This window comes from Struthio camelus, chromosome 14, assembly GCF_040807025.1.
Source record: "Struthio camelus isolate bStrCam1 chromosome 14, bStrCam1.hap1, whole genome shotgun sequence".
Lineage (NCBI taxonomy): Eukaryota > Metazoa > Chordata > Aves > Struthioniformes > Struthionidae > Struthio > Struthio camelus.
In genome coordinates, this window is record NC_090955.1 from 20,069,671 (window position 1) to 20,084,734 (window position 15,064).

The 15,064-nt window shown below is 35.4% G+C and overlaps 1 protein-coding gene across 7 annotated transcripts in view; it reads right to left on the reverse strand.

Moving 5' to 3' along the window:
* PPARG (peroxisome proliferator activated receptor gamma) overlaps positions 1-15,064 on the reverse strand; it is a 63,071-nt gene that overhangs the window by 4,622 nt on the left and 43,385 nt on the right. For all 7 annotated transcript variants that reach the window (XM_068960340.1, XM_068960342.1, XM_068960341.1 and 4 more), the window contains 2 exons: positions 12,919-13,118; positions 6,396-6,846 (listed from right to left, as the gene is read on the reverse strand). In XM_068960340.1, the coding sequence (XP_068816441.1) occupies positions 6,396-6,846; positions 12,919-13,118 (651 nt within the window). The remainder of the gene's footprint in view (positions 1-6,395; positions 6,847-12,918; positions 13,119-15,064) is intronic.

The window sequence follows — 15,064 nt, forward strand, 5'->3', positions numbered from 1 at the left end:
AGACAGTTCTATATGTGCATATGATAGCACAAATTTCAAATTAGTGCTAACCTTGATTCCATCTGGGTTTCAGCAAATAGAAAATAGCAGTATCCATGCTACAGAAGTTTTCATATTTTCTTCCTCTGCCTCATCTGGAACATTGTTTCCACACCACTCAGCCCTGTTCAGCCACTATGGTTCAAAGTGGAACTGGATGCACAGAAAGGCAACCTCGAAGTTCAATCTCCTTATATTTATAAAGAATTTTGCCTTTTCCCAGCCTTCATTCTGCTAAACATCCAGTTGAACTTCGAGGAGAAAGAACTGCTATCTAAACTAAAAGGCAAAGTTGGCATGGGAACAGATGACTAGGAGAAAGCAGCTAACTCTCAAAGCAGTGAGGCTTGGGGATAGTTTTTCAAAAGTAGGAAAAATGGCAGGTTTGAATATGAAGCTTGATATTTACCTGACTGCAGTTTTATAATGTGACTGCTTTCAGTTGGTAGGTGACTGGTCTCAGTGACCCAAGACACCTCTTTCTATTTGGTGTTTCATGCGAATAAGCTGTGCTTGTCTTCCAGAAATCACTTATTTACATACCATTCAACTTACAATACCATAAAATACTTAGTGGTTCAGAAAGTCTACAAGTAAAAATCTGCAAGCAGAAAACCATCTCCAAACAAACAGCACCTTTTTATCAATTTCCTTTGGCCATACTATTAAGGCATTTTTTTAAAAGTACATAGAGAATTTTTGATAAGTTGCAGACATTTATTTTTAGATTAGCTAAATACATGTTCTGCAAAATACAGTTCCTTTCATTACATCTTTCAGAAACTTCTCGACTTTCTATACTTCAGAGTTGTTAACCGTTTTGGCTTTGGGTTGTGATAGCTTTAAATTTTACTTCTGTGCTGCAGATGAACTCTGAACCAGCTGGGGATGACTCAGTGTACAGCGATATAAAAATGAAAAAGCACAAAGACTCTGGCCTTGATTTCCTCTGAGATTAATCTCCATTTGCCCCCTGCTTCTTTTATGGTGGGAATTTTCTGGGTAGGAGTTTTTCAGAAGTGAAACCCAAATCCTGCTCCCCTGTGCAATTTTTTTGAGTCCAGGAGGCAAACCCAGGACACTGGTACTAAGACTGGAACATACCAAGGAGCCCCCAGGATTTGGGCACCCAAGGTCAACCAAAGTTCAGTGGGAGTTAAGTGCCTAACTTCCTTAAGCAGCTTTGCAAAGCTCAGTCTAATGGTTTTATAATGACTTCTCTGGAGTCAGAGAAGACGACCATGACAAAAACCTAGGAGATCATAAAATGCTATTTTTAAATAAGCCAATTCAAGAGGAAGGAAAATTCCCATTGAAGGCAAGAGAGATTTTTCATGAATGAGAACTTTAGGATATGGACATTATTTTTGGGGTGTTGACAGTTTGCTATGCTTTCTGAGGAGAAATTTCTTACAGAGGAAAATGCTGTTTCTGTTCCAAGAAACATATTAAAATCAAAAAAAAAAAAAAAAAGAAGAAAGAAGAGGCAAAAGCTTTAACATACAGGTGTTATGGTAAATTTCAAGTTGTTCAGATGCTTTTAAATATATGTGATCCAGACACAGTGGATTGCAAATGGTGTATTTTGTGCAGTAGTGTAGTAGGAAGAGGGAGAATACAAACATAAGGAGCTTGAGGTGGATATGACTCGTGGAAAAAAGATACAAGGGAAATGGTTAAAAGGAAGCCTTGAGAAAAATGTAGATAGAGAATAGGAAGAAACTGAAATGGGAGCAAACTAGATGAGACTGTGGTGGGAGCCCTTGAAGAGGCTAAATATCTAATACGATGTTTGAAAGCTCACAGAGAAAACAGCAAAGGGAACTGATGAGGGAAGTGAGAGATAAAACCAAATGAGTTCTACTTTAACATTTTTATGACAACATGAAATTGGGTACAGAAGGCCAAGGACAGAGGATTGACATTATTATGACGAGAAATCACCAAGAGTCAATTGGACACCACTTTTAAGGTTCTCTAACACAGAAGACTGCTTATGAAAGTGTTTGTTTTTTTTAAACCATGTGTGCTATTTGCTACCTGCCTTTTACCCATTCAGACAATGCTAATAGAGTATCACATTTCCTTTTTTATTATTACTTTTCTTTATTTGTTTTTTCTTTAGGTTTTCATCTATTGTCATATGGCTGTTTCATTTAATTTGAAAATTCTGCAGAAAGCTGTTTAAAACTGTATGAGAAAATGTTCACAGCAACTGGGAGAAGTTAATAGCCCCTTAGTTCTGTGTGTCAATGGTCTGGCTTTGTATAACTTTGTATAAACGGATGTTCTTTGCTATCTCAGGAAAAATTATTATTTTTTATTTATTTACAGGTTTGGATGCTTCTTTCATGTTCTTAATGTTAGCTATAACTTTTGCTGTTCCTCACACTTGAAATTGCCATCTGCATGCCTTTACGCATACCTTTACATTTTACTGTCTTTGGTTAAGTTTATTTTGCATTTAAATATGCATTATAAAATCATAGTATGATAAAACAGCCAAAGATAAGGCTGACTGAACAACTGTACTACTTCTTTTGCTGAGGCAGATATGACTCAGCGGTTTGAGTTTTTCTTACAAGACTGTCACATGCATTGTAGTCATCAAGATTTTGGTTCAAAGCCCACAGTGATTATCTGCAGTTCTTGGTCTGATTAGGAAGCAGTTCTTTGTTCTCACAGGAATGCTGGAACAGGATTTGTGCAGCAGTCAAATCTAAACTATTTCTTGATACTATTCAGTGATGAAACCTTAAATTTTTCAGATCTCAGATTGCAGAAATTTACTGAATAAGGTGTTTAAATAGCAGCAGTTATTCAGGGCTCAAGATTTACTATAAAGCACAAAACCAGAAAAAGTGAATATAGGGACAGGTATGAATTTCAACTACAGGTTTGACTGCATGTTGATTAATAGAGTCTGGGTCTATTACAGTTATACACTGCTACAACGTAATAAGCTAAATTCCCAAACACCAATATATCCTAAACACTGCAGAAGATAAGGGAGAGGAGTTCAGGTCCATCTGTACTGTGTAAAGATGCTACAAAATGACCTTGTGAGCTTTCTCTTTATTTGACTACAATTTTTTGAGTGAGTTTTCTCTATTTATAAAGAGGATTAAGCTCAATTAGACTTGGAGTATTATCTTTCCCCCCCTAACACAGATATCCAAGTTGTTTTTCTCTAATTTTACGATGAACTTTTTTCAGTTCAGCCATAGATAGTATTCTTTAAGAAGCTTCAAGTTCTTTAACATGTATTAACATGCCACTCGCTACTGGCTTAGGATACGGCTCTGTGTATTTTTTAAGAAGCTTCAAGTTCTTTAACATGTATTATCATGGCACTCGCTACTGGCTTAGGGTACGGCTCTGCGGCACAGATGAATACAACAGGGAGGAAGAATATCTTCTTAAAAAAAGTTTTCCAAAATCTCATTTCACCGAAACGTATTTTTCAAAGTTACCCTAACTAAGAGAATGTTGTAATGAGAGTTTTGCATTGCTGATAATAGGTTAAAGGATTTCTTTTGTAAGAAAAAGATAATATCCAACTGCTAACAGACAAAAACTCTGCTTCATCAGCATTATTTTCAGAATACTAGTTTTTTTCTGAATTTTTCGGTACTGTTTTAAAGCAAAATGTACAGTGATTAAGAACAACTCTTCAGCTTTATAATAACGGACTCAAAGTAACATTTGGAATCATTGAGACTGAATGAGGCTGCACTCAGCAGCTCAGAAAAAAATAAAACAATTGACTATGGAAGTGGGAGTACTTTCATTTTGTTGTCATTATAGTTAGTCTGCCAGCTTCTTGTTATTGTTATATGGGCATTTTGCCTTTTAATATATAATGCAAAAACAACTATTTCAATATCAAAGGTTGAACTGTTTTTCAGGATTTGTGGCAAATTCCTATCATTTATTCCACAATGAAAAGCTTTTCCTATAGAGTGTTCCAGCTGGAATTATTTTCCCTTCTCGCTTCTCTTCTTTAAAACTGCAGAAGAGATAGCACTCACAGAGAAAACATAACTAACATCAAGTCCCTCGGCAATGACAGATTCACTTGGAATCAGAGCATCTGGCTACGATAGTTTTGTAAGTTTCTAAGTGTACTTAATAGCTGGTTTTCTTTTTAGGATATTTGTACAGAGGATTTCTTCAAGTGACTTAAACATCACAGTATTCATGGAGCTAGTAAGATCTCTGAAGTAGTATGTATTGTTTCAGAAATCCTATTTTCAATGACACTGACCTCTTTCTTCAAAATTCAGATAGCTCTCAGTGAAATATCAACAAAAGCATCCAAAGCATCTGAAAACCAGGATATCATTTGCATACCACATAAAATCTTATAGTCCTACAGGAGGCATACAGTTCAATATATGTAGAATCTGACACTGTAAACTAAATGATGAAAGTCATTCTCAAACTGGCAGCAAAGTTAATTGTTTTCAAAATATATCTCAATTTTTCCAGATAACCATCATCTTTATTTGAAAAAAAAAAAAAAAGTTCTGAATACAGATAGTAAGAGCTCTTTTTTATCAAGAGATTAAAGGATTTTTCTAGAAAGAGGACTCATTCATAATTAGGGATTCAATTGGCTTAAGGATTATTTAAGAACTCTCTAGTAAATTCAGGTAATTTTTTTTTATAATCTGTTTTCAAATTATTCTTAAAAAACACTTGTTGACAAATCTCATTCAGAGAGGTCTTTTTTCCCCCCTCCCCCCCGTGGACCACTGTCCTCCTGAGATCTAAAATGTAAGATTACTTACATCATACCTATTTCCTCTAATATAAACCAAACATCACTGAAGTATAGCAGACGTAGCTTTGCAGATGATGAATTCCCTTTCTTCAATTAGGACTGGATTTTGAGGGGTCTGTTTCTCATCTATTAAATTTGCATTATGTTAGAAAATACAAAATATTGGCATGTTTTGTGTAGTGCCCTAATAGGCTTGTATAATTTCTCCGCCCCCATCAAAGCCAACCAAAAACATACTAGTAACATATTTTCTGTTTTTGAATTAATTTGGAGTCCTCAGGGATCATTTTGTTTAAAGTCTTGCTCAAGCAAAGGTCTTTTAAGAAGAGCTATACTTGTTTGAAGTGGATTTAGCTAGTCCAGTAAAGCATGTTGTGATACTACATTTTTACTGAATGAAACTCAATGCCAGAAGTAATTTTGTGTGAATTTAAATGTACAGCAAGCTATATATATGTAATGATGCACTCTAAATAAAATGTTTGATTTTAAAACAGTAGCATGTGGTTGTGTTTTGTGTTTTGTTTGATTGTGTGAACATAATTTAATAAAGAAATACTCTGCATTGCTCTGTGGAGGATCTGAATTCAGAAAATTCAGCACATTCCTCCCATTGACATCTGCAGTACAATTCTAAGCCAAAGTACATGCACATCAGTTGGGTAAAATTTTCTTTGCGCAGCATCACTGAGGTTGATAGGACTGGCCAAAGTAAAGAGAACTTCAGTCTGACCTGGAATGTATATCTGATATCTCAGATTCTTGGTGGAAAGGTTTCCAAGTGAACTAAATCTGGATAAAAGTCTGCTAATTCACAAAGTATAGTAGCGATGCCACCTCAGAATCAGATCGAACATACTGTCTCCCTCCAATAAAAGCTGAAAATTCAGTGTTTTTTTTTTTAATGCACTGTTAGAATTCATGTAGTCTGATACCTTAGCCTTTAAGTTTTATACTTCCCTAAAAGCATAAGGCAGAGACATAAATACAAATATAGCAGCTTAGGAAAAGCTTTTCTTTTTCAGGCATTAGGAGCATTATCACTCTTCTGAGTAACACATTCTTTTTTTTTTCCTTTTAAAGGCAAGAACTCGTGTTTGAATTAAAGAAAACCAAAAACCATCACAATCCTGTAAGCCAAATGCCACATATATTTTGAAATTGCTGTGGAATCAAAAGTTATTTGCATACGATTAGCAAGCCACACAATCCAATTGTAGACTTAACAAATCCTCATTGCAGTAGTTTAACTTTCAGATACCCTTGCCAGTGGAATTCCACCCTTCCTGTTTTCAAAAAGATAGTCCTGATTTTGTTTTTAAATTAAATGAACTGCTGATTCAGCAGGCATTTCCAGCTCCATCAGTAATATCAGGCTGTTTACATTTTCATTTTCTGCTTCAAACTGAAAAAGGGGCAACCAACATCAAGAAAGCTGAAAGCTTATCAGAAGCTACATGTAAACAAACTCAGCCGCATCCCTTAGTGCTGAGCACTTTCCTGTTTGGACAGGAATTAGAAGTGTCAATTCTATTATATAAACTATTATATTAAATAAGACAGCGCTTACCTCCACTTAGTATAATGACAGCTATAAATATTGCCAGGTCACTGTCATCTAATTCCAGTGCATTGAACTTCACAGCAAACTCGAACTTGGGCTCCATAAAGTCACAAAAAGGTTTCCTCAGGCTCTTCAGAAACTCCCGTGTCATGAATCCTTGTCCCTCAGATATAAGAACTCCATCTTTATTCATCAGGGAAGCCAAGAGAGTATATATGATCTCATGGACACCATATTTCAGGAGAGTTACTTGATCATTCAGGTCAAGATTCACAAAACCTGGAATGTTCTTGGCAAATTCTGTGATCTCCTGCACTGCCTCCACAGAGCGAAACTGACACCTCTGGAAAATGCGGATCGCCACCTCTTTGTTCTGCTCCTGCAGCGGTGACGTGTGCTTGCACTTGATCTGATCTTCTCCCATCATTAAAGAGTTCATGTCATAAATAACGAATGGCTAAAAACAAAAAAGAAAATACAATTTACTTTCACATGTTCTCTCTGTGAGACTCCTCAAAGACTGAAGTAGCATACAGAGGTATAACTCATCAGAGAACACTTAGAAATGTACAAATGGTGTATCCAGAGTAGTTGATTTTGGGTTAAATCTTCATATATCTATTAAAGCAAACAGCCGCACAATGCCAAAATGATTTGCAGAAAGGACAAGTAGTTCCTAAAGATTTTGCATACTTTCTTGTGAATCCACATCCGAAAACATAGGACTTCAGAGGATAATTCTAAAAAATAATTCAGGGGGATATGGAACTCAAATTTTAAAATGTTTATGATTTTTTACCATTTTTATTTCATTTTACAAAAGTTCTGTAATACCAGCACTCAAAGTTTGGAAAGTTTATTAATAAAAGATAAATGTTATTATTTGTACCTGAATTTTAACGGCTTATATCAAATAGAATGTGGCAAGGATACATATGAATGTTTCTACTTCTGAGGATACAATTTCTGTTTTACAGAAAGCCATGGTGTATTCACATTTTGAGGCCCTCACACGCTGTCATGTTAATTTTAAGTTCTATCCTTCTAGAAAGTACTGCGAGTAATATAGACACTTTGGTATTGATAATCTGATAAATTATACCTTTTGCTGCTAATTCCTTTAAATATAATGAAGTTAGGAAATAGTTAAACACAAACAACTTGTCAATGGAAACGAAACACAAATACCACAATACAAACTAGAGCAGCACAATTCAGAACAGAAGAATGAGTCTGACTGTGAAGTAAACTCAACTGGAATAAATCAATTTTGAAAACAGATCAGAAAAACTAATGCCAGGAAATTTTTGTTAGAATCTGGAAACAATCTATTTCAGAATATGCACAAGCCTCTGGTTTTAAAGAAGTGGATAAGTGAAGATTTCTTGAACTTATCTGACGAATATTTTCCTTAGAGGACAAATGACCAAGTAGGTCATTGCTGCCCTGAAAAAATATCTACTGATATTAACAGGCTTTTTCACATATTTGATTAATTAATTAAAACCTAAGGAATTCTATACTAACACTTAGACTAGGTTTTCCTTTTTAAGAAAAATGCATTTTTAATTGTTGCTTTTCACCCAGGAAACTTTGACTATTTTCTTTCTAATTGGGTATAAAAAGTTAGTCAGCTGTCTTCAGTGACATAAGGTCAGTGGTGCAGGAAAATTTCCAAAATAAACTGTAATGTTTCAACAACTGAAGTTCCAAATAGGTAGCCAAATATAAAGCAAAATAATGTAAATAAAAATACCAACCATGATGTTACGTATCTTGTTACTCTTCCAAATTCTAGAGACATTAAAGTTTTCTTAATATCCTGTATACTATGCACAAAAGTTCTACAGAAAAAACTTTTGATTCCCATGCAAATATATAATATCAAACTCGATATTTTGAAATAGGTCTTGTGAATGATGCATACTTTCAACAGAATATATTAGTTTTTAGTTAAAGAAAACTTGATATTTCTTTGACAGTGTTTACAAAAGAGTGCAAATTTTAATTCCTGTGCAGCGATATTGTAGTTTTCTCATGGGGAAAAAAAAAGGCAATGCTTTTTGAGAAGGATCTGTACCTCTATTAACAAGCCTATCAATGTTTCAGTCATCAGGAGAATTAAAAAATAGAAATAAGGTGGCTGAGACTGTAGGTGCCAGCACACAAATGAGCACATTATCTCATTATCTCTATGTAAATCTTATATCCTCTCTGATCACAGATTCCAATGCCTTATTCATATGGGTGCTCATTCTCACGGTTTCATATTCAGCGTAAGCTGCAGAAGAGATACAAAAACAACCCATGTCTTCCTATAAGTAGTGAGTGGTCCTCTCCTGTATGAACAGCTTCTGAAAACACCTAAAATTCTGTGCCAGATTTGTTAAACCAGTTTTGAAGTCTGTTCAGTGCTAAATTGATATGGAACGCTAACAACTGGAAATAGCTATCTTCTTTCAAGTCCAGTGGTGCCTTCTGAGGAGGATATTGCCCACAGATGCTTGTCACAACCCACCAGCTAGAGGTTACTACTCCCATAGTTCTGCAGATGGGATTGTGAAAGTATTTCCTCATCCATCTCAGGCAAAGTCGAACACAAAGCTCGTACCGCTTTCACTAGAGAAAGGGAGGCCTGACAGCTGACATAGCTTTGTCTTTAACTGATACAGCTGCTTGTCTATCTGTGAACTGAAATAACAGTGTCCACACAAAAGGATACCATTTTAACTATTTCTGTTTTCAAACGGGTTTCGTTAAATCCATTCAGTATTCTGCTGCTTACAAGACCAACATGACTAGTGCTGTCGCTTTCAAAGTGACCACAGGCACACATAGCTCCAGACGACGAGTTTCAGTTAAATACAGGCAGAGGTACGACACTAATTTTCACCCCTGCACTAGGATTGCACTCTTAAAATGTGGACATGTATGAAACGGGAAGACAGAAGGATCAGCACAGGCATTTTTCAAGATGCAATGCTGTTATGGCAGCAGCAAAACATTTTATATACATGTGTATATGTATACACGTGCATATACATATGCATATGTAAATGGATGGAATAACAAGACAGTAAAAGCATCCTTCTCAAATGCACGTTTTACTACCGGTAGGTCATTCCTTTTTATTCTCTCTAAAAAATCCTAAGTGGAAGCATCAAATTCAAGAAAAATTCAGATATTCTGTTCTGTGCATGTACATGTACTTTGGAGAGAATATATTATACCATCAGGACTCAGCCTACTGAGATGCGAAGATGAAAATGAAGAAAAGCTCAAACTAGTTAAAAAAAAAATCTTAAATTTAAGGATTTAGATGAATTTTGTGACTTGAATTTTATACCAAATGAGCACTGTATATCCCAGAAGAGGACTGGTTACTTAGTAATTTTAGTTTTGACACAGTGACTTAGCATATCCAATCACTCTCACTTGATGCAGATGATACTGCAATTAAAGAAGAACATAAATTTAAACTGTGCCCATCGTAAACAGTTTGATAGTCCAGAGTACAAAGCTCATCACAGTTCAAATAACATAAAGTTGTAAACATTATACATGGACTGAGTGCATCCACTCTTTCAGTGATAATTTTTTAAAGATTTGAAAACACGAAGCAATGAAAAATTGTCTCCTCTATGTATGTAATGTTTTACTGATAAATTCTCATCTGGCAAAGTTTTTAAACTGTCAATAAACAAGCAGAACATCACTGATGGCATACTGTATATATACACTGTATGAGGATTGTATGAGTGCAACTTTCACATGACCATATAACATGACCAAGTTATATACTGAGCCCAGACATTTGTTAAGCACTCTGCACAGCAGAGCAGCAAAATGCATGCAAATCCATTTTCTAGGACAACTTCATAGAATATTGCAGAACAAGAACAGGATTTGTAGACTTACTTGGGAGCTCAGAAAAAATTTTTCCAGATTTCTAAACACAAGTGTGGGAAAACTGAAGATGAGAGCATTTGTAGGCAATCCTGCCCAAATTTATATTACATTCCAGGGCATGCTAGGACAGAAGGTTAGAAATTTAGGTCCTGATCTTGAAAATTTGTATATAAGCACCTTCCCAAACAAGTAATTTTCAGAATTACTCTATTGTTCTCAAGACATGAAATTTTTTGCGCATATAACTAGTTTACAGACTCATGACTACAGTCACTTTTTTTCCAATCTAAATGTATTCAATAACATTGACAGTTGCTTGATTTTCAGTGTATGAAATTAATTAAATTGAGATACTGCTGTGATGTGTCTGATGCTATTGCAATGCTCAATACAGAAATTAAAGAATATATTAAGTCAATTTCTGCACTGTAGCATAAGATAAAGCAGAATTTACAGAATTTAGCTCATAGATTTTACATGGAAGACGCGATTTGTGCGTGCGAGTGTGTGTGCGTGTATATATGCATATACATGTAATCATGATTCTCTTGAGGCAGCAACTTGCAATCAATTTTATATCAACGAATTCTAGAACATAAGCTAGCAAAAAAAGTTCCCAGAGTTTTCTGTTCATGACAAATTTTTTTTGGTTGAAGAATAACGCTGTATCATTTGACTGAGTCCGCACTGAGATAGACAGCACCAGCAGCTTATTTCTCATGTTGATCACAAATTATTTTAGTTTATTCCCAACTAAATAGATTAATCTAATTTCAAGACAGGTATAAACCATCCCATTTACCATAGTGGACATTAACTCTGAAACCTGATAATTTTAATGCCAATACGAGGAACTGATTTACTGCTGGCTAACTTACCAGAAAAACTTGGAAAATACTGTTATCTACCGTTAATGAATATAGTGATAGCTGTGGCATAAGGAAGCAGGCAATCAGGTATTCGTATTCAGATTTAAAGAATCCACTACTATAAGCAATAGAGACTCTTAGCACAGTCACTTTATTTCCAAATAAAGAAATTCCCTTGCAATTTCCTTTCAGTATGAATTCTCCTACTATGCGTAAAATATATTATTAAAAAGGGGAAGAGTTCTTTTAGGGTTCTGTCGGTGCTTCCTGCTCAAATGATAAATAAGTCTGCTTTTCTTTTGGCTGTGACTTAGCGAATGTATTTCTTGTGCTTGATTAATGCTCATCTATGACTCTACTCTTCTTCCCTCCCTTTCCCTCTGTCAATCACATCTAGGGTCACTAGCGCACAATATGAAGCTATGAGAAAGAGGGAGCAGTACAGCTCTACAGTGATACAGGGGACAGGTGCAGAAAGAAGGAGCAGACCTTGGTGACAAATTTTTAGGATAGAGGACAGTAAACAACATATATACTAATACATCTCACTTTTATTCTGATTCCCAATGCAGATACATAGTTATTGGGAACATCATTAAAGAAAACTGGACTGCTGTATTAATACTTTCCCAGTAAACTGTGTTTCTGAGGCAAACAGAGGAAAGACTCTGAAAAAGCAATAACCCTCAACTGGACTTAGCATATCAGCTTTCCACAGAAGGGATAAGCTGTGCTAGTTCAATCTTTATATACTCCATGATGAGCAGTTACTCAAATTCAAAGTGTCCATCACATTTCAAGGTTTTGTGCGAGGACTGCAGCCAAATTAGGGGCAATATTCAAATTATGATTTAAACTGCCTTTGCAGTGTTGACATGCCCCTAGAAAGACAGCCCCAAGAAAAGCACAATTCTTTCTTACCTTTGAAATTATTAAAGAAAATAAAATACACTGTCTCTGTTGTAACCCTGACAACTTTCTGCCAATCAACCTAAAAACATATCAAATTAAGAGTTACTAAATTTGGAAAAGCTCTTTGGATATTTACGTATTAAAACAGTGATAAAATTATAAGCTAGTATAATTAACAGAACTTACTTCTCCTCCTTCCCGCTGATACAGTAGTCTGTAATGCATTGCAAATGAAGCGTCTAGAGGAACCCACAAATACACATATCTCTACTCCTAACTTTTAAAACCTTATTTTGTAATGCATTCTCCTAAAATTCAAGTTGCACCAACACAGGATACTGAATTGATCCAAGACAACCAGATTCAAAGGAAGTCATCAGAGCATCATAAGAACAAGCATCATAGTTAAGGCTAGTATTGGTATCGTGAATCGTTTGACACTTAGGAAAAAGAATGTTCCTTTGGTACTGATAATATGCTATGCTATGGATGCCTGAATAGCATGGCAACCAATTCCTGACAGACGGATAGCCACACTAAACAGATAATGTGGAAGATGACCTCTAGTAAAGGAGATGGAAAACGGGAAGAGCGGATCAGAGAATACAAAAAGGTTAAGATGACCTTCAAATTCTTGTACGGGTTTCAAGTATTTTATTAGGTGAACTTGGAGTTTTTTCAAATAATGTTTACTTATCCTATCTAAAAACATTTCCTGTGTTTCAGACACAGCTTGAAATATGTAACTGCCAACAGTAATTTTTTTTTTTTTTTTAAAAGATGTGTTGTCAATGTGGTAAATCATTTACTCAAAAGAAAAAAAAACAGAGGGAACTAACTGATTTGTCTGTCGTCTTTCCTGTCAAGATCGCCCTCGCCTTGGCTTTGGTCAGAGGGAAGGACTTTATGTATGAGTCATACAAATGCTTGGCAAGTGCTCGCAGATCAGCAGATTCAGGGTTTAACTGGTCGATGTCGCTGGAAATCTCTGCCAAGAGCTTCTCCTTCTCCGCTTGTGGCATTCGCCCAAACCTGATGGCTGAAGAAGATGACAAGTAATTACAATTGCTATAGTTGCATCTAAAAATGCTTATTTTAGTAGTTTTTTTCTATCACCTTTTATTATGAGCTCTTCCAATTTTCATTAAAACAGTACTCAGGCAAGTAAGAGGAAGACAAATTTCTCTAGTAGCAGAGACAAACAGCTGAAGTGCTTCAGAGAAATGTGAACAGACCAAGAAGCAATCAAAGAAGCAACCATCTGTGTGCCCAAATAGTAAGATTCCAGTATTGTTTGGAAATGCACCACTATTTTCAACTCATCTGACGGTCAGAGTTGGTGAAAATCACTGACTCTACCTCTGATCTAAATAAAAGGTGAAGAATCTTTAAGATATTAAAGTAGGTGCTGTTGGTTTGAACTTGGAGTGGGAATCACAATTTAAGCTTGTGTGGTTTTGGGCAGATCACCACACGCATCCCAGATATTTCATTTGTTTAGCAACAGGACACCCACATGCCTTGCAGGAATAAATTCCTAAACAGCCCTACAGAACTTAATATAGCAAGTGATATAAAATGTTACCGAAAAAATTAAGGAATGAGAGAGAAGATTATGCAGGGAATAAAAAAAGCCAGGAAAGACCAGGTTTTTCATGGTAACACTATGTGCGTGCTGTATTGAAAGAACAGGAAATGTTTCCACTTAATCGTATCATCTCACAATTGCTCAATATGAATGTAAGGCAGGCTGTAATACTCCTACTTCTACACCTATGTACTATCCAAAATATTATTTATACATGTGGGGACTGACTTGGGAAATGTTTCAAACAAACCATCAAGATCAAGACTGTTTTATCATATGATATTTCTGTAAGCAGAATTTATTTTCTTGTAAGAAAACAAAACAGAACATCAAAACAAAAAATAGAAGGAAAGAAAATAAAAGTTTGCATTTTGTTTGGCCTTAGGAGGAAATAAAAACATTATAAATATTATGAATATTTTTTAGTTGTCAGTGTCCTCCCTGGATACAGTAAAGGTGCTGTTAACATCATACATATGAATGATTATACTAGGGTCATTTATTTTGGACACCGTCAGCCACTTTCCTGTTACAAGTACGCTTGCCGTGCGCTGATGGACAAAAATGACACACTTTCTTCAAGAGCAATTAATCCCTTGTCACAAAATCATTAAAAACATTTGGCATTTATTATATTTATTTATCAGTTCTCTTACTTCATGGCTCTAGAAACAAGGTTGCTTAGTCTTACAAGTGTACTATATTTGCTTTTCAGTAAACTTAGTCTCTGAATAACGCATGCTCTCTATTTCATATTCCCTTAGATAGTCTTACAGCTTACATGCCAGAATAAAAATCAGCATAGAAGGGAACCTAATTAATCCAGGACAAATTAACACAGTCTACTTCCCCCCCCCCTTCCCCCCCCAAAATGTCTGCTGCTTCCAGTTTTTTTATATGGAAACTTTTGGATAATTGCCAACCAATTTATTTGTCTTTGGATCACTGTCCATGGTATATATATTTTTTTCTCTCATGGGGAACACTAAGCAGTCTTAGTCAGCTACTAACAATAGTTTCCAGTGAGACATCATTGTTGGTCCTCCTCATATCTGAGAGCAAAACATATAAAAAATGAAGAACTTCACATTAGCTTATGTGACACACTGTCATGGCTCAAAGAGACTATCACAATTCTGTAAAGATGTAATGTGGATGGATGAAGTGTACATATGGTAATGTTAGGGAACTATAAAATTTTGATTTCAAACAAAAAAATTCATATTTATGCTTAGTGTATCATAAAAAAATACGAGCATATGAACAAGGAATTAACCCAGCTCTTGAATACTGTCAATCAAGAGCAGTTTGATGTCTTTATTTTGCAGTTAAAAGAGATTCTATCACCATAAAGAATTCTTATGTATTGTTAACACAAACCTTCCTCTGAGTTAAAA